The sequence below is a fragment of the Panthera onca genome, chromosome B4 (assembly GCF_046562875.1).
Source record: "Panthera onca isolate mPanOnc1 chromosome B4, mPanOnc1 haplotype 2, whole genome shotgun sequence".
In the NCBI taxonomy this organism is placed as follows: domain Eukaryota; kingdom Metazoa; phylum Chordata; class Mammalia; order Carnivora; family Felidae; genus Panthera; species Panthera onca.
In genome coordinates this window covers 13,398,163-13,421,462 of record NC_138345.1, presented here as the reverse complement: position 1 = coordinate 13,421,462, position 23,300 = coordinate 13,398,163, and the positions used below count along the sequence as shown (strand labels likewise).

The 23,300-nt window shown below is 42.1% G+C and overlaps 1 protein-coding gene across 1 annotated transcript in view; it reads left to right on the top strand.

Moving 5' to 3' along the window:
- The first annotated feature begins 2,411 nt into the window (after positions 1–2,411).
- FAM107B (family with sequence similarity 107 member B) overlaps positions 2,412–23,300 on the top strand; it is a 137,822-nt gene continuing 116,933 nt past the window's right edge. The window contains exon 1 of the mRNA XM_078450408.2: positions 2,412–2,448. Within this exon, the coding sequence (XP_078306534.1) occupies positions 2,439–2,448 (10 nt within the window). The 5' untranslated portion in view covers positions 2,412–2,438. The remainder of the gene's footprint in view (positions 2,449–23,300) is intronic.

Sequence of the window (23,300 nt, the reverse complement as noted above, 5' to 3'; positions counted from 1 at the left end):
CAGTGGACTGATGGGCCTGCCCTGAGTCACATGACCACCCCTGGAGTAAGTAGTATGGAGGGAGGTCCATGGAGCTCTGGGCTGGTTTCATAGGAGCCACAGTTGGTGAAGAGTGGAAGAGGATGACTTTAAAGAGGAAACCGGGTCACACTTACTAGATAGAGTGAGTGAATGCCAGGCAGCAAAATCAACAGATGTCTACTACAGTTGGACTGTTGTCATTTTATTCTAGCTCTGCTGGGGAAAAGCCAGTGAGAACAAATTCAGCAAATCACAGACTTGCACTGAAGAGAAGAAACACAAGAATCTAAGAAGCTCAGTCTTTTTTCTCTAAATAGAACATAGTTTACACTATCGAAGACAGATGCTTGTTTATTCTATGCTGAGAGCTCTCCAGCCAAGAGGATTCCAAATATCCTTCCATCTGCAGATCATTCCAGGGCTTTGCAATTTTTACTATTTAATGAGAAAAATTGGGGGAGGGGCACTTTAAAATAAAATAATATGTTTGGAGGAAAGCTGAAGGGCTACATTATTTCACAATTCTGGAATTCAAAGCAATAAAAAGTAAAACACTGTTACAGGCTCAAAGGAGAATACTATCATCTATGAAACAATTTTATTTGGTTATTTGGGCATTTTGAGAGACTTTCCCTATAGCTGTATTATAAAATAACTCCTGTGTTTTCATTATATACAGTCCTGTTTGGCCTTGTGAAACAAGAAATTAGGTGCTGTATTTAGTTTATGCATAATGGGGCTTTCTATCATTTACATGCCCTTTGGTGTAGTATTAATTCACATCCCTTTTAAAAATATAATTTTGGAAGCAATTATCATTAAAATTTCTTACAACTTTTAAATTTGAGATAATTGAACTGAACGCGTGTTTACTCACATCGCCCATGCCAATACTGGTTCATGGGTTTCAAAAGTAGAATAAGTTTTTGGAACTGCTCCCTGATGAACATTTGAAGATGATTTTTGATCTCTGGAAAAGCATTTGTTCCCAACATAGGTGAAATCAATTCCCTTGTAAGTTGAGTGTGATGACAATTTATTTTTTTTTTTTTTTAAATTTTTTTTTTTTCAACATTTTTTATTTATTTTTGGGACAGAGAGAGACAGAGCATGAACGGGGGAGGGGCAGAGAGAGATGGAGACACAGAATCGGAAACAGGCTCCAGGCTTTGAGCCATCAGCTCAGAGCCTGACGCGGGGCTCGAACTCACAGACCGCAAGATCGTGACCTGGCTGAAGTCGGACGCTTAACCGACTGCGCCACCCAGGCGCCCCATGTGTGATGACAATTTAAAGAAACTATTCTTCATGAGTTGAAAAGAACACTTCTTTATCTTACTAACTAAGCCTGAGAGTATGATGGATTCTCATCTAGATGAGATAGTACTTAGGAGCTGCAAACTCACAACAAATGGGGGGGTACTCCTACCATGGATAATATCAATTTTTGAGTTCCATTGTTCCACTTTGGTTACAGAGTAGCCTCGGTTATCATTTATGGAACCCCACACCCCCATGCTTTGTTGTGGTCCAAAACATCTTCTAGTGGGCTACACTCTTTGGAGGAACAAAATATGTGCAGAAAGTGTGCCAGTCTGGGAAGGATGCTGAGTAGATAACTGCATGCAGTGTAATTGAAGGGATCTTGCATAGAAATTAAGGTCCCACAGAAATAGCCCATAAGAGGCACTCAAATATTTGTTCAAGGAAGGAAAAAAATAAGTGAGGGAATCAGCATAAAGTCATCTTGCAGACAAAATTAGAAAAGCATCTTGTAGACATTCTTTTTAATTTACCTCCCTCACTCCTAGCTCGGTCTACTTTAGCAATGCTACAGGAGTCACAACGTCATTAAAAAATATCATACCGGAACTCAGAGAAGAATGTGTTTACTCAACTTCCCAGAGATAAAAAAATAACTGAATGGTGATAGATTTTTCAAAAATAGGTGAAATCAGCCCTTTGCATATTGAAGAGTAAAGCATAATTATCTTTGTTACACCATGCTGGTGGAATATCTGACTTGTGGAGGAACCTACCACAACTTTGCCTAAGTAATCGATGCTCCCAAACATGTTAGTCACTGAGGGCCCCTGGATTGTATTGTTTCAGGGACCACATCCATAGACACTTCCCTGTGCTGGCACCCTAGAGTTTGTAACCCAGCACCCCTGTAGTTATTCTACTCAACATCTGTTGTTGAATTTGTTGCTTGTCCAAAGACTCATTTCGTTAAGTGTTTGGCCTAATTTTTTTTCAGATCTTGAACTCATATTAATTCAGTAGGTTTGCAGAAAGTGTTTATGTAAATTAGTGCATATTTTTAATGTCTCCCTATTTTTCTGGTTTGTGGGGCTGTAACTCAGGAAGAAGAGGACTCCTGGGAAGAACCTAAATGTCTCGAGTCGGAACAGAAGATGGCATCAGGTAGAGTACATTCAGTGCGACGCCTCCTTTTCTGGGCTGCTGTTGCTGACAGCAGGGCTTGTAGCATCCAAAAGCTTTGCATGTTGCCAGAGAAAGTCTGTGTGACTTTCCAAATGATTGGAAACATGACTAGAAATGTCACTTGTGATGTATTCCAGGCACGATGTCTAGACAATCTGGTCATCATGCCGAAACTAGCTGCTTCTCTTCTTTCTTTTATTGATTCCAGTTCTTGATGAACAAATACTTGCAATGAAGTAAATGATGATAATGATGAAGAAATTTCAAATTTGGGAATACTAAAATAAGTAGCGTAGCTGTTCACTGAAGTTTTTATGATTACCTTGGGAAATGATACTTAGTTGCATTTGCTGGGTTTCTTTTTATGTTAGTGCATAGTGAAATACGCTGCTTTGCTAAGACTATTTACCCCATAATAGGACTCCCTATGAGATACTATGGAAAGAAACAGTGATGGGTAAATTCATAAGTTAGTTTCTGACTATGATCAGTAAGGATAATGACATGCAATGCTCATAAAAAGAAACATTAGTTGAATGGACCTAACAATAATGAAAGCTAAGTCTCTGCTTCTATATTCAAATGGATTTGAGCTTGGTGTTTTAGATGTTTAGGGGTTAGAAGAGGGATCCAGATGTGTTTGCTGCTGGCAGAGGCTCGTGTTTTTACATTTTAATGGAAATCAGAGAGCAGGATTGAGAAAATGGAAATGGTAATGAAAAAATGCAAAGTGGGGGGAGAGGTGGCACCCTGCTCTGATATAGATGGAGGAAAGAGAATTAGCAATTAAGCATCTCCACCATCTCCCTCTATACCCCTCCCAAGTGTCTATCTGCAACAATAACAAACATTGCTTTATATTGGTGCCTCTCCCTAGGACACTCTCCCCTTGCAGATCCTTGTTTCGCTGCCTCCTTCTCATCATTCAGGTATCCACTGAAATGTCTACTCCCTGAGGCCACTTTATCATTCCTTCCCACCACTCCTCATGTCATTGCCCATTTTTATTTGTTTCATAACTCTTATGACAATCTAAAAGTATCTTTCTATGGATTGGTTTGGTTACTTATTTTTCCCTAGAGAGTAGAAACCTTGCCTGTCTTATTTAACAGTATCTTAGCACCTTGGACAGTGGCTGGAACCTGGTAGTCATTCAGTAAATTCTTACTTGAGTCCTTTGTGTCCACTATATGCAAGGTATTTTCTTTCTCTGTATAATGGAGATATAGGTAGGGTAGGTTTGATGTAAGCCAACTCTGTAGCTACTTTAGATGTAGACCCTTTAGATTGGGCTATAAAGGAGCATAAGACATGACACATGCCTTCAAGAAAACAAAAGTCTAAGGCATAGATGTGTTTGGAACACAAGAAATAATGTGAAAAGACTGATACAACCAAAGCCCTGTGGTTACATTGAGGAAGTAGAATCTAAGAAGCTTCCTTGAGTTGATGATGCTTGTAAGGAGTTTTGGAGTTTGAAAGTAGCGGTATAGAGTGGGCAGAGTTGGAGCTTGTGTATCATACCCATGAAAATTGTTCTGAATGCTACTTTTGCACACACACTCTTGATTTTCAGTTCCTCAGCTAGAGAAGGCTGGGATAATGGCCATTGCTGGGTCAATGCAAATTTGGCCAAGAGATTTTGAGTTTCCTGGTTGCTGTTGTAAATGGTATCACTTGCTCTCTTGGTATAGTGCCCACTAGATTTTGAAGGCATTTGTTCACATCCAAAGACTTGACTACCTCACATGTTGTGAAGGCACAACTACTCACTAAAGCTTTTCTAAGACATGAGTTGACTCCAACACATCCCACCATGACACCTCTGAGTGAGAAATCAGGGATCCCATTCTCAAACAGTCTGCTAGCATTCTTCAAACTTTAAGTCCTTCGAGTGTGTTACTAGAAATGTATATAGTGGTAAAGATTTTCCTCCAAAAATACATTTGGAGTCAGAGATCCCAATGAACATAATTCTGCAGAAAAAGAGGGACACAGTTTAGTTAGAAATCTATAATCCACATTTCTTTGTGATTGAATTGTATGGCTTTAGAATTTGGATTGTGAATAAATATTCACCTATTTTCTTAAAAAACACCAAATAATGCTATTCTCTAAGTAGAAATTTTGAGAAGAAAATGCAAAAATTTCTCACTACTTCTAAAAAGTGCTTGGGTTCACCAACTTTGGGACTTACTACAGAGCCCCTTTCGTTTACAGGATTTACTCCCCAAAGTGCATCTCTACACTGTGGCACTAGTGTACTTTGCCTCTAGTTTTCGTCCATTAGTTCAGATATACTGTGTTTGTTAACCATTCTTTGAAGTCATATTATGTGTAAGTTGTGTCTGCCAGGTTATTTGAAAAGTATGAACATAAAATACAATAACTAAGAAATGTTTATTGGATGCCTACTATGTGCTAGACATTGTGCTAGGAATAATGCCATATTTAGAGTGGTAACTAGGACAGACATGACTCCATGTTTCATGGAGTTTGTGGGCCAATGAGAAATGCAGCCATTAAACAAATAAAAGGAAAATTTAAATTATGGAGAAATTGTACCCTTTAAAAAACAAGTAAAATGTAAATTCTAGAGAAAGCAGGGTTCTGTGGAAGTCTTGCCTTTAGAGCTTGTACTTAAATAGTGTCTCTAAAACATGGACACAGAGGGCTAAGACGACAGGTCTGATACAGTGCATGCTAAAACACAGACAGGAGTGGGGGGATGAGGTGAGAGAAACTCAATTTGGCGGATCCAGGAAGTTATCCAAGGGATTGCAGCATACGAGTTGGGTCTTGAAGAATAGATATGAAATCCTTTTGTGAAGAAAGACACATTAGCCAGGATATTTATAAAGTGAAAACCAAATACTATATAATGAATCTAAGCAATACCTATTTGGCATTCAGCCTCTTTTTGTGGCCGCTGACCTAATCCTCAAGCATCAGTCACTTTATCCTGAGATCTATAATTTATACTTGCAGGGTCCACCCAGGGGCTAGAACAGGTTAATTGGGAGTGTGTTTAAACTTTACCATCATCATTACCTGTCATTTGCTCTCTAATAATTCAGTGTCTGTGTATATTTGAGGGTTTTTTTTAAGTAAGTGACCTGCGTGTAATAGAACCCTAATGCCTACTCAGAATCAGGGAGCACTTCCCCTTGACTTTATGGATATATTAGCTGAGTGGATAGAGTGCCCATTTATAATAAGTCTCTTTTAATGTGATACACCATGAGTGGCTGTCAGCTGGTGCTTCATTTTAGCAAGACCAGTGCTAGGCATGTTCATCATCAGATAGATAAAATTTACCTTTGCCTCAAGACTGCCCTTTCCAGGCCCTGCCCCTCCACAGTGGGGTTCCCTCCTCACTACCTTTGGTCCCCAGTTCTGCTACCATCAAAACAACATGCAGGGTTCCTGGGTGGCTCAGTGGTTTGAGCATCTTGTTCTTGGTCTCCTCTCAGGTCATGATCTTCTCACCGTTCATGAGATTGAGCCCACATCAGGCTCTATGACCTGCTAGCATGGAGCCTGCCTGGGATTCTTTCTCTCCTCCTTCTCTCCCCTCCCTTGTTCATGTGCACTCTCTCTCTCTCAAAATAAATAAATAAGCTTTAAAAGAAAAGAACATTCAATCAGGCATGTATACATTGGTACGTAATTAATTTACCTGATTATGTTGCCTCTTCTACAGCCTATTGGTATTTTATGGTGCAAATGTACCTATGGAATGAAAAAATTTGGTGGCTGTTCAAAGGACTTTAAACATTAGCAAACAGGTAAGAAGAGGAGTGCTTTCTGGTTACAGACACAATGTATGGTTAGTCACTTTCTTGACTTGAGTAAGGCCTTGAATCATTGGGATGCTCAGTGAAGATTCCATCAGACTGTGTGTTCCTTAAAAGCAAGTTTTATGTCTGTGCACAAGTGAGGCTAGATCCTTTATGCAAAGGTGCAATTTTGGAGATATCTTGCATCATTCTCCTATGACATTCTGCTTATAACTGCACAGGGAAAAGGAAGAATGAGGTAATGGACCCATGAAAAATGGTGATATGAGTGGAGATATTGTGAAGGAAAGATTTCCATATGTAACAGTTCCTTTGAGGTGGCCATGGCGTTATGTGACAAACAGAGAAAAACAATGATACTTTACTGATTGTGACAAGAAGGACAACATAATTCCAAGCAGAAGGATCTATATGTCAGCAAGGAGCTGACAACATGACCCTCTGAAGATAAGCCAGTTATTGGAAGTATCCAAGGACAGGGGGAGGGTTTACATGTTCTCACCTGATTTGGTGCCTCATTTCTCGGCTGCTACATCACGGTTGGCAGACATTTTGGTCTCTATGGCTCACTTTGCCATCTGTTCCCAGATCTTTCCTTCTATAGGTTTTCTTTCCCTTGTGCATTGCCATGAGAGGTGTTCCTTTCCCAGAACCTTCTGTGGTTGCTCTGACTTTTGGAGAAGTTTTTTTTTTTTAATTTTTTTTAATTTTTTAAAATTTACATCCAAATTAATTAGCATATAGTGAAGCAATGAATGATTTCAGGAGTAGATTCCTTAATGCCCCTTACCCATTTAGCCCCCTCCCCCCCACAACCCCTCCAGTAACCCTCAGTTCTCCATATTTATGAGTCTCTTCTGTTTGGTCCCCTTCCCTGTTTTTATATTATTTTTGTTTCCCTTCCCTTATGTTCATCTGTTTTGTCTCTTAAAGTCCTCATATGAGTGAAGTCATATGATTTTTGTCTTTCTCTGACTGACTAATTTCATTTAGCATAATACCCTCCAGTTCCATCCATGTAGTTGCAAATGGCAAGATTTCATTCTTTCTGATTGCTGAGTAATACTCCATTGTATATATATACTACATCTTCTTTATCCATTTATCCATCGATGGACATTTGGGCTCTTTCTATCCTTTGGCTATTGTCGATAGTGCTGCTATAAACATGGGGGTGCATGTGTCCCTTCGAAACAGCACACCTGTATCCCGTGGATAAATGCCTAGTAGTGCCATTGCTGGGTCGTAGGGTAGTGCTATTTTTAGTTTTTTGAGGAACCTCCATGCTGTTTTACAGAGTTGCTGCACCAGCTTGCATTCCCATGGAGAAGTTTTGCCATTAGGCTTAATTTAATCTCTTTCTATTCCATGGAAGTGCCCTTGGAACAAGCCAAGCACTGCACATACACACAACCGCCTATAAAAGGCATCAATATTGAGCAAGGTTAAAACTGAGCATTACCTTTTTGGTACAGAGACTCAGGTTTACAAGCTGACATAAAGGAACTCCAGATCTTGCCCAAACTAATCTTATCTTTAGCTAAGTGATAGAAATTATGTAGTACCACTTTTCGGAGATTAGCACATCCTATCTTCATTTATTCATTCATTCCCTTGTGGACGGGGAGACAGATGAATGGGCAGCTATGCTTTCTTGAGAGAGTTTTTTTTTTTTTTTTTTAATGAATTGCACCCTTTCTGGTGGCTATATTTCAAAAAGAAAGTAAAATGTGTTTTTAAAATGTTGGCTCTGTCTTGCCATTTTTCTTGCCCGTGCGTTGCTTTAAAAGCAGGCCAAATATTTTTGAATGCTAAAGCAACTTTCAAATGTGTTTAAAATTCAAGAACACTTTGCTGAATCCTTATCATCTTTTTGGTTGCACTCAGCTGGGGCTTTTGGGGGCCCCAAGATTGCAACACTTAGATCATAATGGGAGAATCTTGTAAGTCGAAGCTATTTTATGACAGTCAGAACATTTCATTGGAACACTCCTTTTGCTAAAGGTCACCTGCGGCTGAGTGGGGCCCGGCACGCTTTCAGAGTTGGCTGTCTGTATCATCTGCATTTTGTCAAGTTTTCATTTCCTGTGGTTTGTAGGTTTCTTGTGTGTGAAGTAAACCCCAAACGGTTAAAATTCTTCAACTAAAAATGAATGCAATAAGGAAAAAAAAATGTATGTATTTTTGTAACCTTTATGAGGAAGTGAGACCAGGGTTCCACTGAACAGCTGCTTAAGTGACATGATGTCGCCGTGTGTGTGTGTGTGTGTGCGTGTGCATGTGTGTGTGTGTGTGTGTGTGTGTGTGTGTGTGTGTGCATGTGTGTGAGGCTGGCCCCCTGTGGGAAGGCGACACTTTTGGCAGGGAGCCTCGGGAGGTGAGAAAATGACCTATTCTCTGGCAATTCAGACAAAGTGTTTGGTCTTAACTTTCATGTCACAGTAGAACAGTCAAAATGAGCTTTCCACCCAGCCAACTGTATTTCAGTTACACCCCACTTTGTGCAAAAAAAGGTTATTTATTTTCCTTACCGATTTTTCCAAGGCGCGGGCCAAAGAATGAATAGAGGACTGTTCAGGTAAGGAAGTTAGAAAACAGAAGATGCTGTACACTTCCTTTGTCCTGGGTTTACTCTCTTTCCATCCCCTTGACCTTAGAACAGACAGTCTGAGGTCCTAGGAAGCCTTTTAATCACAGAAGGTGCTGCTGGGGGCTGTAGATGACCTGATCCCTAAATTTCTATATGGGATGGTTGGATGTCTTGGTCTGCATGGCTTCCGTCCCTACCTCCTGTTAGGGCTCTGCTCTCAGCAAGCCTTTCCCTGACCACCCTGAACAAAAAACTGTGATCTGTCCTTCAACTCTAACCTCTTTGCCCCATCTTGCTTGTCTGAAAGCCACTTACCACCCTGGCGCACCATGTCCTTTATTTACTCTTTGTGTGTCTTCCCCTTCTAGAATGAGCTCCATGAAGGCAGCAGTGTTTGAGCATTTTATAGGCCACTGTGTACATCATGAATGCCTACAACAGAGCCCTATGTATAGTGGGTGCTCAATAAATGTTTGTTGGACGAAGAGGGAATGCTTGCTCTTTTCTTTTAAACTTTTGCTGAAGCAATGAGCTCAGCCAGAATCTGAATGCTGAGTGCATTTTTCTATTTGTTTTTTTTCCCCCAGCTCTCAACACAATGTCTGGAATATGAAAGAGCTCAAAATAAATGGTTGTTTGACTGAAGTATGAGTGCATGCATGAATGATCAAGTCTGGCTTATAGTACAACTTTTAATATCAAAACTGTTTCTCAGCTGGGGCTCTAACAAACATGAAGAGAACCATGGGTGGGGGGTGGTGGTCAAAGATGAGGGAGACATGAGGCTTGCCTTCAAGGAGCTAAATGTACTTCCTGTGCCTGAGTTTACCTTCTTTCCATTTCCTTGCCTGTAGGACAGTCTGTGGGTTCTGGGAGGCCCTTTATTAGAGAAAATGCTGCTGGGTTGCAGATGACCTCCAGCCAAGTCCTGATCCCTACACTCCTGTGTGGGACCTAGATACCATGCTTTTGTTTTAGCCTAAGGAGTCCCACTATTTTGTCTCTACTTCAAATACTAGTTGACTGAATGTTCACTGTCATATAAATTCTTCCCAAGAAGTGATGGTCTATCAGAGGAATAAGCACCTGCAGAAGCGATATAATCCCTAATCCAAAAACGAAAACACCACTGGATGGGGAGGCCATGTTTGGGCTCTAACAGGTACTCGTAAGGAGGAAGATGTTTCTAGAATTTATTCACAGGTCCTGCATTATCAGTGTAAGTAGGAGAAAGACATGGGGTGGGGGGAGAGTGCAGCTAGATTTTCTTTGCTGTTAAATCAACTGGCCTTGCCCTCGAATCCAAGAAGATGCTTCTCTGGTGGGTGGTGGTGGGGAGGGAGTGGGGATGATTCTTGTCTTTGGCAACACAAGGCAGCAATGGTTTTCCTTCATGCAGGAAAGGACATTTCCTGTCCTGCCTGTTAGAGATGTACCACTCTGCTCCTAGCTCAATATTATTTTGCATTGAGAACGTGTCAGACTTAAGAAATCCGGTTTCTGAGTTCTCAGCGCTGTCCTAGGCAACAGCCAGTAAGCGATACTACCACCCACAGCTCTGAAACCACAGCGTCCATCCACCTCAGGGTCACCCAAGAGCAGTTTCTGGTTTTTCTCCCCTCTCCATGGGCAGAGAGCTAATCATTTCCAGATTTCTTTTATTCAGGAAATTCAATAGACCATTTATTGTTCATAAATGAGAAAACACAAACATAAATAAAAGTGAGAGTTTGATTTAGGTCTCTGTGCTCAAGGCACCCTTGATGTATGGTTGACTGACCAGGCACCTGTTTCTTGAAGAGGAGCTGAAATGCACCTGCAGAGGCAATGCCTGGTTTTGGTGTTGTGCCCACGCACCCCAGAAGACACCTTGGTAGCTTTATCAAGTACTAGTCCCCTCAGCACTTCTGGAGACACGAGGCTTTCCAGAAGTTTATCCAGGTCATAAAATGAATCAGTTACTAGGAATGAATTTTCAATGCGGCAATACTTGGAGCAGAATTGCCTAATTTGTGTGTGTGTGTGTGTGTGTGTGTGTGTGTGTGTGTCACAAGATGTTTCTGTGCTATTTTACTTTCCTCTATTATTTCACTGTTTGTTTAAAATTTGTTATTGGGGGTTTGTAAGAATCCCTTAGAGCAGACAGGATTGTGAAGGCAACACTAATACACAAAAGCAGCAATGACGAAGCGGCACTTACAGGAAATACATGAGACCACAAAATGGTGGTCTTCCAGTGTTTCCATCCTGCAGGAACCTCTCTTCTACCGCTCATGTCCTGTCCCCAGACTAGAAAGCTGGGGCTTGTGTCACATGCTGCGTGTTTGGATGCCCAGCCCACTCTGTCCTTGGGGTGTCCCCTTCCTCCTGTTCTCAGGTTGCGGACAGTGGAAATCATCACGTAGAGGTTCCAGCTGGTCATTGTCACAAAGGCTCTTAGGTAGGAGAGAAAAGGTGAAGTTTTTAAATCTCAAAGATTGTTGTTGTTGGTGGTGTTCTTGTTGGTATTTACCCACGTTTCCCTGCAAACGTTTAAATGAAGTGGCTCTTTGGTCCTAGGGGGTCCCCTAAGGTCAGCGTCTTTATTTCCCTCACTCACTCAGCCGGGTTCAATTTGGCTTCATGGCAGTCAGACCCCATCACCCACTTAAGGATTCCTGGTGGGTCAGCCACTGCTCCAGAATTTGTATATGGGAGGAGCACAGATCAAGCCATATAGTTGAAAAGATTTGTTCTAAAGTCATTTTTGTATGGCACTTCATTGAGAAAATGCCATCATCCAGATTCCGAGGGGGGGATGGTGGCGGTGCAGGATTGCTGAAGCTGGGGGGTGTGGCCACCGTGCCCCCACCTCCACTTCTGCGGACACGCCCCACTTCCAGGCCTGCAGGTGTCTGCCTCAGGGGTTCTGTTCCAGAACCTGCTCTGACCCCCCTCAGTAGCCCTCAAGCAAACGCTGCTGCGACCTAGTGAAGCAATACCTCTGCTCCCTGGCCCCTTGGGGAGGCCAGCTGTGGGGCACACGCCCTGCCCTGGTGCCCCAGAGTTGCCGCTGAGAGCCAAGCCCCCCCCCCTCCCCCGTCACCCACAGAAGTAGCTGGTGGCCCTTCCTCCCGGCTTCTCCTCCCACTGCCCCCCCTGCTGTTGCCCTCACCTGCCGCATACATGGCTTCTGGGGGCATCCATAACGAGACAGGGGCCCCTGGCACCGGCACCACGTTCAACACACCACAACGTATTCAAAAGAATCAGTGAGCCTAAGATCTCACAACCAAAACAAAACCAAAACAAAAAACAAACAAAAAAAAATCTGAAAATATTTTTTTTAATGTAAATGCAAACTAGCTGCTTTGATTACTACCTCATTAACTGGTCAAAATGGCGGCCTTCCTAAGCTTCTTAAAAATTCTCCAACCTTGGGGCACCTGGGTGGCTCAGTCAGTTGAGCCTCCGACTCTTGATTTCAGCTCAGGTCATGATCTCAGGGTGATGCGGTGCCGCCCCAAGTTGGGCTCCACCTGGGGTATGGAACCTGCTTCAGATTCACTCTCTCCCTCTGTTCCTCCCCCACCCCCTCCCCTTTCCCTGTGTGGCCTGCACTCTCTCTCTCTCTCTCAAAAAAAAAAAAAAATTCTCCAACCTTTTCTGAATGCAGCATTCTGTCCTTACCCATTAATTGGGGCGTGTTGAATGATTACTAAGAAGGAATAAGATTTTTCCATCTCGAAGTTGACTATCACAAAGCATAGTTGCTTAGATACAGCCACATTGTGACTCATTTTGAACTCACTTGACATGAGTTGAAGAGTGGATTTGAGTCACAAAACCATTTATTTTTGAGTCCCAAACATGAGCTCTAATGTTCAGCTGAGTTATTGATTGGATCTATGTGAACTTGAATAATCATTTACCTTATTTTGAGCCTGTTTTTAAAAAACAGCTTAGAAAAGAACACCTCTGCTTCCTTACCCTTCATCACAGAGAGATGATGAGAAAGAGACAATAAAATACCATAGTAAAATGTTAAGTGAATTTTCTGTAACAAATTATGGCTGAGGGTTGGTATGTGGTCTGTGTTCCACACAGCTATTCAAAAACTGAGTAATTCTGAAAGCCTGAATGGTGATTTTTAACTGCTTAGGACTGGCGTTACCAATAGGGCAAAGTCAGATACGTTTTCTTTGGCCTGCAGTCTTTAAAATTAAAAAAAAAAAAAAAAAAATGATCGCCAGTGTTTAAAGCCTGGAAAATTTCCTGTAAAAATTTAGGTTCTGATATCTCTTGAGAAATTGAAAAACCTGGCCATACCCGGCCTGCCTTCCTAAGTGATAAAAAATAATAATCAGCTGGTGTCGCATCCCTGAGAGGTTACATCCCCATCCTGCCTGTGTCTGAGGAGCAGGTGAGATTGTGTGGGGGCCATTGCCATGGAAACAGGGCAGGAAATGCTAGCTCGCATCAAGCTGGTGAGCACTGACCTCGGCCAGCCATCTTCACACAGTTCCCTGAAGCTCCCCGCAGTTACATTTTCTTCTGGGTCAGAGGCTAATTCCATACTCTTCAGAGGCTTCTCATGATTTCGATAATGGAGTAGTACAAACATTTTGCGACTCTGAAGGGTACCACCGGGAAGGGGAACCACTTAATGGATGGGTGTGGCTGAACAGCTATAAGTGCAGCCCCAGCTCACACCTTAATGACACAGGACACAGGAGGACTAGGGACAGCTCTGGGGCCACACCTGCCTCTCTAGACCTTTTCCTTTCACGGGAGCTAAGGGGTCACTGTGTTCCCAGTGAGAGGGCTGTGGTAAAGGACTTCTGTTTCTGCTCTTGCTCAGCAAGACTGATGTCACATTCCCTTTGTGAGCATTTGCTCATCTGGCCGTGTGCCTGGCACCTTTTAGATGGATTTCGATCAAGCATGACTCCAGTGTATACAGTAATCATGGAAAATTTCAGCTTTCCTATCCAAGGAGAAACTGACAAGAGGGACACACTGCCCCCTTGGCTTTTAGAAGCAGAACCAGATCAAGGACTTTAAAAGTCAGGGCACGTTTGGCAGAGGCCCAGTGCTAGTATTTGGCCGTCACTGTAAATACTGTGGCATCAGTTCATTTGGTTACATGGTTAACTCGTCCATGTGTTCAACAAACATTTGTGGAGCCTGCCCTCTGTGTTGAGCACCGATACAGGGCCTCAAGTCTCGCCTTGTTGGTTTTATGCCCTCAGCCCTAATAGCCACGTTTCCAGAATTTCAAGCTTTAACATTTTTCTTGTGTCTGCATTCTTTTCATGGCTGCTCTGCTATAAAGTGGGTTCATAGGATGCGGGTCCATCCAACCATTGGAAAAGGTTTAAGGAAAATGGAACATCATGTTACTTCCTTCAGGTATCCACACTTTCTCTGCTCCTTACCACTTACAACCCATTGAGTGTATCCGGAGTTCATCTGGTCCAGCTGCCATTTTTGATTTGAGCGTATTCAGGATCGCATGCTCTGAATTGTCCTTTTCTAACAACTGAACATGAAATGTCTGGTACACATGTTTGCCGGATACTCTAACGATGACACTAAGTACTTGCAATGCATTAGGTGCTATGCTAAGTGCTTTATGTGAATTTCTTGTGTAATCCTCTGAACAGCCCTATGGAGTGGGTACTACATTGTCCCCACTTTGCAGATAAGGAAACTCAACCTTAAACCTTTAGTTTATCCCAACATGGGCCCAGTTGAGTCCAATGCCCTATGCCCTTAGCCATTTCAGCAACTCTGCAAATACCAATACGTCTTCTGAACAGAGTTGAGAATTTCTGAGCACTACCATACTGAGGGAGTAGATTTTGTCTCTGCTTTGAGCACGTTTATCAGCAGGGATCTTAGATCTGGTGCCCTTTAGGAAGGCTAATGCTCCTGGTTTCCTGTAAGGAGGGCACCCTGGAGTAGGGCAAGTTCCTGGAATTTGCCCTGGGTATATGAAGTCATGCTTTGGTTGAGATGAAATAAATGAGTCTTGACTCCCCCACCCCCCCTCCCCACCTAAGATTTGGCGAAGTTGAGGATCTTTGTTTTTTAATCTGCTTCACTCTATTAAGATATTATGTTGAAATCTAGAAGCAGATAAGAACAAACTCCCCCCAAACTTGACTCTTCTCTCCAACTGTATAATTTGTTTCCCTCCATTTTGGTTTTTAGCTTCAATGTTATGTTTGATTCCTACTTTCCACTTAAGCTCTGTATTGAATTTCTTTGCAGTATTTCTCATATCTATTCCAACTTTTCTGGTCCTGCTGTCACACTCCAGTTTAAGTCATTATTCCCCCACCCCCATGCCCAAACTATTTTAATAGTTTCCTAATGCTTATTTATTTATTTATTTATTTATTTAGAGAGCACATGCACAATGTGGGAGAGGGGCAGAGGGAGAGAAAGAATCTTAAGCAGGCTTCACACCCAGCATAGAGCCTGACACGGGGCTTGATCTCACGACCCTGAGCCAAAATCAACAGTCATATGCTTAACTGACTGAGCCACCCAAGTGCTACCCCTAACTGATCTTTCTGCCTCTGGATCTTACCTACTCTTGTCCATCCCACACATCACTGTCAGAGTACTTATTCATCTATTAAAATCATACCTAGGCTTAAAAGGTCCAAATCAAATTCTGAGGTCTTGATGAAATAATGGAGTACATACTGAGAAGTAATCTCCCCAACACCTCTCTTATGGCCCATAACTTATAATTATGTGTGGACATGACTTATCTCTGCCAATTGTTTATCCAATATTCATCTTCTCTTCTTTAGCCACAGGATCGTGATATTGTTGGGTGCGGTTTTATGCCCAGCTATAAAACTACATTTCCCAGGCTCCCTTACAGATAGGGCTGCCAATGTTATATAAACTAAGTTGTCAGGAGATACCTTAATTTGGTTCCCCCAGAAGTAGATCCTGGGACAAGGATTCTAGCACAACTTCTTTGGAGGAGATCCTAGGAAGCATAGGTAGTGGGGAGGGGAAGTGAAATAGCATAAGGTAGGCAGTCAATCAAGGGTTGGTTATTAAGAAAATAATCATGTTTGGTGACTAGAGTTTCATCCTACCAGGGAACTATGGGATGTACCTCAGGTGTTGGCGGTTTCAAGTTGGGACAGTGTGTAAGATGGTAAGAGCAAAGGAATATGACTGAGTTTTATCTTCAATAGAGTTTTTTTTTTTTTTTTTTTTTTAGGGTAGTTTTAGGTTCACAGCAAAATTGAGCAAAAGGTACAGATATTTCCCATATGTCTCCTGCCCTGACACATGCATAGCCTTCTCCATTATCAACATCCCTGACCAGAGGAGAACATTTGTTACAACTGATGGACCCACACAGACACATCATAATCCCCCAAACACCGTAGTTTACATCAGAGTTCACTCTTGGTATTGTACGTTCTATAGTTTGGACAAATGTGCAATGACATATATCCATCATACAGAGTATTTTCACTTCCTTAAAAATCCTCTGTGCTCTGCCCATTCATCCCTTCGTCCTCCTCAACCCCTGGTGACCACTGATCTGTTTACTATCGCCATAGTTTTGGCTTTTCCAAAATGTCATATAGTTGGAATCATACAGTATATAGCCTTTTCAGATTGGCTTCTTTCACTTAGTACTATGTATTTAAGATTCCTTCCTGTCTTTTCACAGCTTGATAACTTATTTCTTTTTAGCACTGAATAATATTTCATTGTCTGGATGGACCACAGTTTACTCATCTACTGAAGGATATCTTAATTGTTTCCAAGTTATGGTAGTTATGAGTAATCTGCAATAGACATCTGTGTGCATGTTTTTGTGTGGATGAAGTTGGTAGATAAGGTTTCAGCTCCTCTGGGTAAACACTAAGGAGTGCAATTGCTGGACCCCATGGTTAGAGTATAATGTCTTCCATAATGGCTAAACCACTTTGCATTCCCACCAGCAATGAATGAGAGTTCTTGTTTGTCCGCATCCTCGCAGACATTTGGTGTTGTCAGTGTTCTGGATTTTGGTTATTCTGAAGGTGTCTAGTGGCATCTCATTATTGTTTTGTGGCTGTTTTTTTTTTTTAATTTTTTTTAACGTTTATTTATTTTTGAGACAGAGAGAGACAGAGCATGAACGGGGGAGGGTCAGAGAGAGAGGGAGACACAGAATCTGAAACAAGCTCCAGGCTCTGAGCCATCAGCACAGAGCCTGATGCGGGGCTTGAACTCACGAACCGTGAGATCATGACCTGAGCCGAAGTCGGACGCTTAACCGACTGAGCCACCCAGGCGCCCCGTGGCTGTTTTTTTTTTAAATAACATTTCATTTTTACTATAAGCATATGTTAACTTATTTAAAATTTAGTTATATAATAAAATGGAAAAAAAGCTAATGATTTAACGCGAAGTGCAAAAAGTAGGGTATAGAATTATTTACTCTTATTACAACTACAAAACACAAAAACTGATGCATAGTTTTACAAAATGGAGAAGAAAATCCTGAATGCTTGTAGTGGCTTTTCAGCTCACAGCCCTAGCTCCTAGTGCAATGAGTGTGCAATAAGTATTTGTTGTTCTTAATGTTGGTCTTGGGGACAAATTAATCTATTTTCCAAATTTGCTGTAATACGATGCTATAATTTTCACAATGAAAAAAATATATAACTATACAAAATAAGACTGATTTCACACCCCCCAAACAATAACACAGGGAGAGAGGGCTTTCACGTTGTTTATAGAAAGATTTCATTTTTTTTTTCTTTTTTTAATTTTTTTTTTAATTTTTTTTTTAACGTTTATTTATTTTTGAGACAGAGAGAGACAGAGCATGAACAGGTGAGGAGCAGAGAGAGAGGGAGACACAGAATCTGAAACAGGCTCCAGGCTCTGAGCTGTCAGCACAGAGCCCAACGCGGGGCTCGAACTCACGGACCGTGAGATCATGACCTGAGCCGAAGTCAGACGCTTAACCGACCAAGCCACCCAGGCGCCCCTATAGAAAGATTTCAAATGTGGTGTCTACTACTGCGGGGCTTCTGGAAATCTCCCTCAAGAGAGCACCCTCCTCCCCTCCTTCCTGCCTAGAATGTTGACCGGGTATCATGGTGGCCATCTTGGACCACAGGGTGACTGAGGATGAAACTGCCATCTAAGGATAGTGGGGGAAAAACACAGGAGACACTTGGGTCTCTGTGACCAGGGGGCTCACTACCAGCTCTGGATTACCTCTCTGCAGGCTTCTTTTATGTGTAAGAACAGCAACAACAACAAACATCTTTCTATCTTCCTCACGCTGCGGTTATGTGTGCTGCTGCCATTTGTAGCCAAAGTCCATCCAGGCTTGTGTTTCTCTTACAAGACCAGGAAGCTTCTTGTGGGGAGGAATCTATCCGTTCATTGTTGTACGCAGCATAGCACTCCACACAGTGCACATAGAACCAAATCCTCAGTCATCTCTGTGAAAAGAATTGAATTCAACGCACGTGGAGAACTGAGCGTAAAGCCCCGCGTTGGATGATGTCGGCATCTGAAGATGAATAAAACCTTTTCTCCGCCCTGACTGATGATACAATTGCTGGATGTGCTCGTGTGCGCATGTTGTCGCTGCTTTGCAACTGATATACCTAGGTAGGCAGAGGAGAGAAGGGAGTCAGCCCCCTGACTGTCTGAGTAAAAACAAGATGCCCATTCACTTCTGTCCTCTCCCGGCATCCTTGGCTCGTTAGCGTCTGCTGGAAAAGCCAGGCCTTGCCTGGTGTTACCATGACGTCTGAGCTTTGAGAGCTGTTTCCTTTCTTCCTAAGCCTAAGAAAGATTATGCTAGTGATATCTGAATAGCTTGAGTTAGCCGGGTATGAGCACAGAGGAAGTGGTTCCCTAGCAACAGGAGCCTCTGAAAGCCTCTGAGCGTTCAGTGCTTCTCCCTGCTTTTTGTTTTCTCTCCTCCATGTTGCCTGTCAGCAAACAGCCCGAGTGATTGCACCTGCTCTGAATTAGGGCCAGTCAGTAAAAAACTCCAGCAGTTGAGTTTTTTTAAGTCAAACGGCTCTGTTCCTTTTGGTCAAGCTTCCTCATGAGGTCTGGGGCCTGTTTTGCTCCTGGGCAGACCATAATTACCTCAGATCATACTTCCTTTTTGCTGTTCAGATCTTGACCAGAAATGGAAAATATTGAGATGCCTGAAGAAAATTTTAACTGAGTGTTTTTTGGACAAAAATCTAGTTGTTGTACATTTTTTTCAAATGTGCTAAATCTCTTAAGAAAAAGTTTGGTAGGCCTTTACTTTCTAAAGCGTTTATTCTCACCCCATTCTTACTTTGTTTGTCGACAGAAGCCCAATGAATTCTTCATTCCTTATATATGTCAGCATCTCAATATGATAGTGAATATGCAAGATGATTGGGGCAATAATAAAGTATCTTCTTTTTTTAAAAAAGTTTATTTATTTTGAGAGAGAGAGAGTGCACACGCAAGTGGGCGAGGGGCGGAGAGGGGCAGGGAGAGAATCCCAAGCAGGCTCCAAGCCATCAGCACAGAGCATGACTTGGGGCTCGAACTCATGAACCGTGAGATCATGACCTGAGCTGAAATCAAGAGTAAGACGCTTAATTGACTGAGCCACCCAGGTGCCCCTAAAGTATCTCCTTGCAACATCGCCTCAGTCTAGCAAAATATTACTAGGTTCTCGCAATAGATACCCTTACTGCGGGTGGGGGGGTGAGCACTGGTCCTGTTCTTTTTCCAGCCCCAGGAGGTATCTGAGAAAGTAAATATGCACAGATTGTACCACATAGGGCTAGCATGGAGTCAGAATTACAGTGGAAATGTCTTGATTCATTTTCAAACAGCAATCTGGATGAGAATGGTGATCTTATAGGAAGTGGTTATACAACCATACCTACCAATTGGCTTGTATAATTCGCAGTCCCGAATATCTGGCCAAGACTGCTGGTGACGAATGATAGCCTGCACCTAATTATAATTGAGCCTAACAGCTCCTAGAAGGCTTGTCATCTACACCTCCTAAAATATTTTTATTCACTCATTTGTTCAACCGACAAATATTTGCAGCCAGTTGTCTCCTATTGTGTGTCAAGAGACCACGCTGTGTCTTGTGGGAAAGACATGAACGACACTGTCTGTAACCTCAGGGAGGTCTCAATCTAACAGAGGAAGTAAGTTATGTACCCACACAACTGTCAAGCAAGATCGTAGCCTAAACAAAGATAATCCGTGCAATTCTAGACATTCTCTTTAATTGACTCTTTCTATGAGAGGGCAGAGGTGAAGGTAGGGTGACCTTACCTTTCTGAGTAATCAACTACAGTGTAAGGAAGGGGAGCTGAGAAGTTACGTCTGTTCTGTAGATAAACAGGGGACTCGGTCTCCAAGACTATTTATCTAGGTCTTTTATTACCCTTACACTTATTAAAACAACGGAATGAAACAGCAAAATTCTCTTGTGTTGCGATAGTCTGTTTCTATCCAAGTGGTCTATTTTTAATCAACGTTAAGAGCTTGACATATGTCAGCCAATGTGACATAAAACAGAAACCAGGAAGAAAATTTATCTGGGATCTGGGAAAAATAAAAAATAAACCCTAGCTCAGGGGAAATTTGAATTGCCACTGTTTGTCTTATTTTCTTCTCAGGCATTATTTTCCACTAGGAATTGAGAAAGGAAGAAAAATGCATCTCAGTAGCCAAACCCTCTGGGAGCCAGGCTGTCTTGTTAATAGCCATATCCCCTCCAACAAGCTGAGGAGTCTATTGAGGTACTGTGCGTGGTCTTGACCATGGTCACGGTTAACCAGAAAAAAAATGAGTTATAAATCAGTGGAGATGTGGGGGAGGGGAAGAAAGCACCAAAGTCTGGCAACCACGGTGTGTTTTTTCTCAGGCTGGCTTAGACCAAAGGAGAGCAAAAATCTAAAAGTCATTCATAATGTACCCAGGTGACAAGCCTTTGGGGACCATTTTAGACTTACTGAATCAAGCCACTGCCTTCTGTGGTGTTGACACCTATTCAAGATTGATGAAGTGGAGAACGTGAGACAGGCAATAAAAGAGTCTTTTGCAGCCAAATAAGTGATTTGCACCCTAGGACAGAAAGGACAGTGAGGTCCTAGCCATGAAAAGAACTGGATTCCCCAAGGATATGTCCTGAATCATGACGGTAGGGCTGTGATACAGCTACGTGAGTCCTAGGGCATAATTCCCCCTCTGCCACCCTCAGGATTTTCAATTCTGAACCTAATGGCATACAGGAAGATCGTGGCTGATGATTAGTTTTATAATGTTGCAAACATATTTTCCTGTGGCACTCAATGAGCATGTAGTAGGCTCTGTTAGTCACGGTTCTCTGAGATACAGAATCAATAGGATACATCTATGTCTGTGTCTGTTTCGAGAGAGACACAGAGAGAGACAGGGGGAGGAGATAGATTTATTATAAAGAATTGGATCATGTGATTTGGGAGGTAAGACCCAAGATTAGAAGCTATGCAGGGTCAAATGGCCAGAGGTCATTTTAAGTCATTTAGAGGTCAGAAAAGCCAATGGTTCAGTGCCAGTCCAGGGCCAGCAGGCTGGAGACCCAGAAAGAGCTGACATTTCAGTTTGAGTTCAAAGGTAGAAAAAAATCCTGTCATTCAGGGGAAGGTCAGACTTGTTGGTCTTTTCAGGCCTTCAGCTGATTAGATGAGGTCCACCCACATTCAATTGGGCAATCTGCTTTGCTGGGACTACTGATTTAAATGTTAATCTCATCTATGGGGGGCCTGGGTGGCTCAGTCGGTTAAGCATCCACTTCAGCTCAGGTCATGATCTTACAGCTCGTGAGTTCAAGCCCCATGTCAGGCTTTGTGCTTGGAGCCTGCTTTAGATTCTGTGCCTCCCTCTCTCTCTGCCCCTTCCCTGCTCATGCTCTGTCCCCCCCCCTCTCTCTCTCAGAAGTAAATAAACATTAAAGAAAAATTTTTTAATGTTAATCTCATCTAAAAACACCTTCACAGATTGTTGAAACAGTTTATTGTACACCTGAAACTAATATAACATTGTAGGTTAACTATACTGGAACTTAAAATATAAAAAAAAAACCTTACAGAAACATCTAGAATAGTGTTTGAACAAATATCTGGCCACTCTCACCTAGTCAAGTTGACACATAATTAACCATTGCACAAGCTTTGCCTCCTAGGCCCGTTCAAACAAAGTAAGGAAGTTAATATTTATTGAACATCTACTAGACCAGACACTCTGCATTTATTCCTTCTTATAAATAAGGGGTAATTTATTGCCAGCTTTGTGTAACTAGTCATTAAAATAATGGGATGGAAGAAGTTTATACGAAAGACCTTTCCTGTCTGTCAAGGAGAAAGAAAGGTTTTTGTATTTTGTTTTTGTGTTTTGTAGTAAACACAATCATACCAATGCTATATATGTGCTACATCCTTCATGATGCTTTCACAATTATTTTATTCGATCTGTGATTAAAATACCTTGACCTAGAGTAGGACCGGTAAATTTTCACTGTAGAGGAGAATTATAATTTAATTCACTGTAATTTTCACTGTACAGGTATAGAAACTGAGTCATAGAGAAAGTAAATGACTTAAGATTATATAGCAAAGTTGAAGCAAAACAGGACAAGACCCTCACATTTTCTGGCTTCTAGCATAGAGGAAAACATTGGCCATGTTTGCAGTATGTATGTATGTATGTGTGTCTGCTCATGTAGACGGTGCTGATGGGCTTTGCAGTGGCAGGCAGAGTGAGTGGGACACCTGGTCATGAGTCCCCAAATCAGACAAGGCGGCTATGGTTCCTAGCTCAACCTCTGGTTTGTTGTTTGACTTCAGGAAATTTTCTTAGGTTTAAAATTGGAGAACTAAAACCATCTCATTGGCGAGGTATGAGGATAACACAATATAATACATGGAATGCACAATGCCAGGTACACAGTAAGGGATTAAATGGAGAATTAAATTGGAATATTAGGCATTCCATAAATGTTAGCCAGCGTTATGACTATTGTTGAATCATTATAGATTCGCAGTACCTCTTGGCCTCTCCCTTCACAGCTCTGCCTTATTTCAGAACAGGATTGGGTAGACAGAGGGAGAGAGAATAAGAAGACAAAGGAGGGTACGTATTCCTCCTCCTTACTGGCACTATTAGGTAATTTCCAAATAAGTCATATGACAACAGCTTTAAAAAAAATCTCACATTGGACAGCTGTTTTCTTATGTCTTTGCCCACGGTGACCTTAAATTGCCCTTTGGAATTATTTCCTGGCTGCTTGGAATGTCTGCTGAGGTCCTGTACCCGAGGGTCAGTCATCTAAAACTGGCCTAACTTGGCTTTGCGTCAGTTTGTCTAACCCAGTGTTGGTCCTCAGTGCAGCAACTTATATGTTCCCAAACCACTGC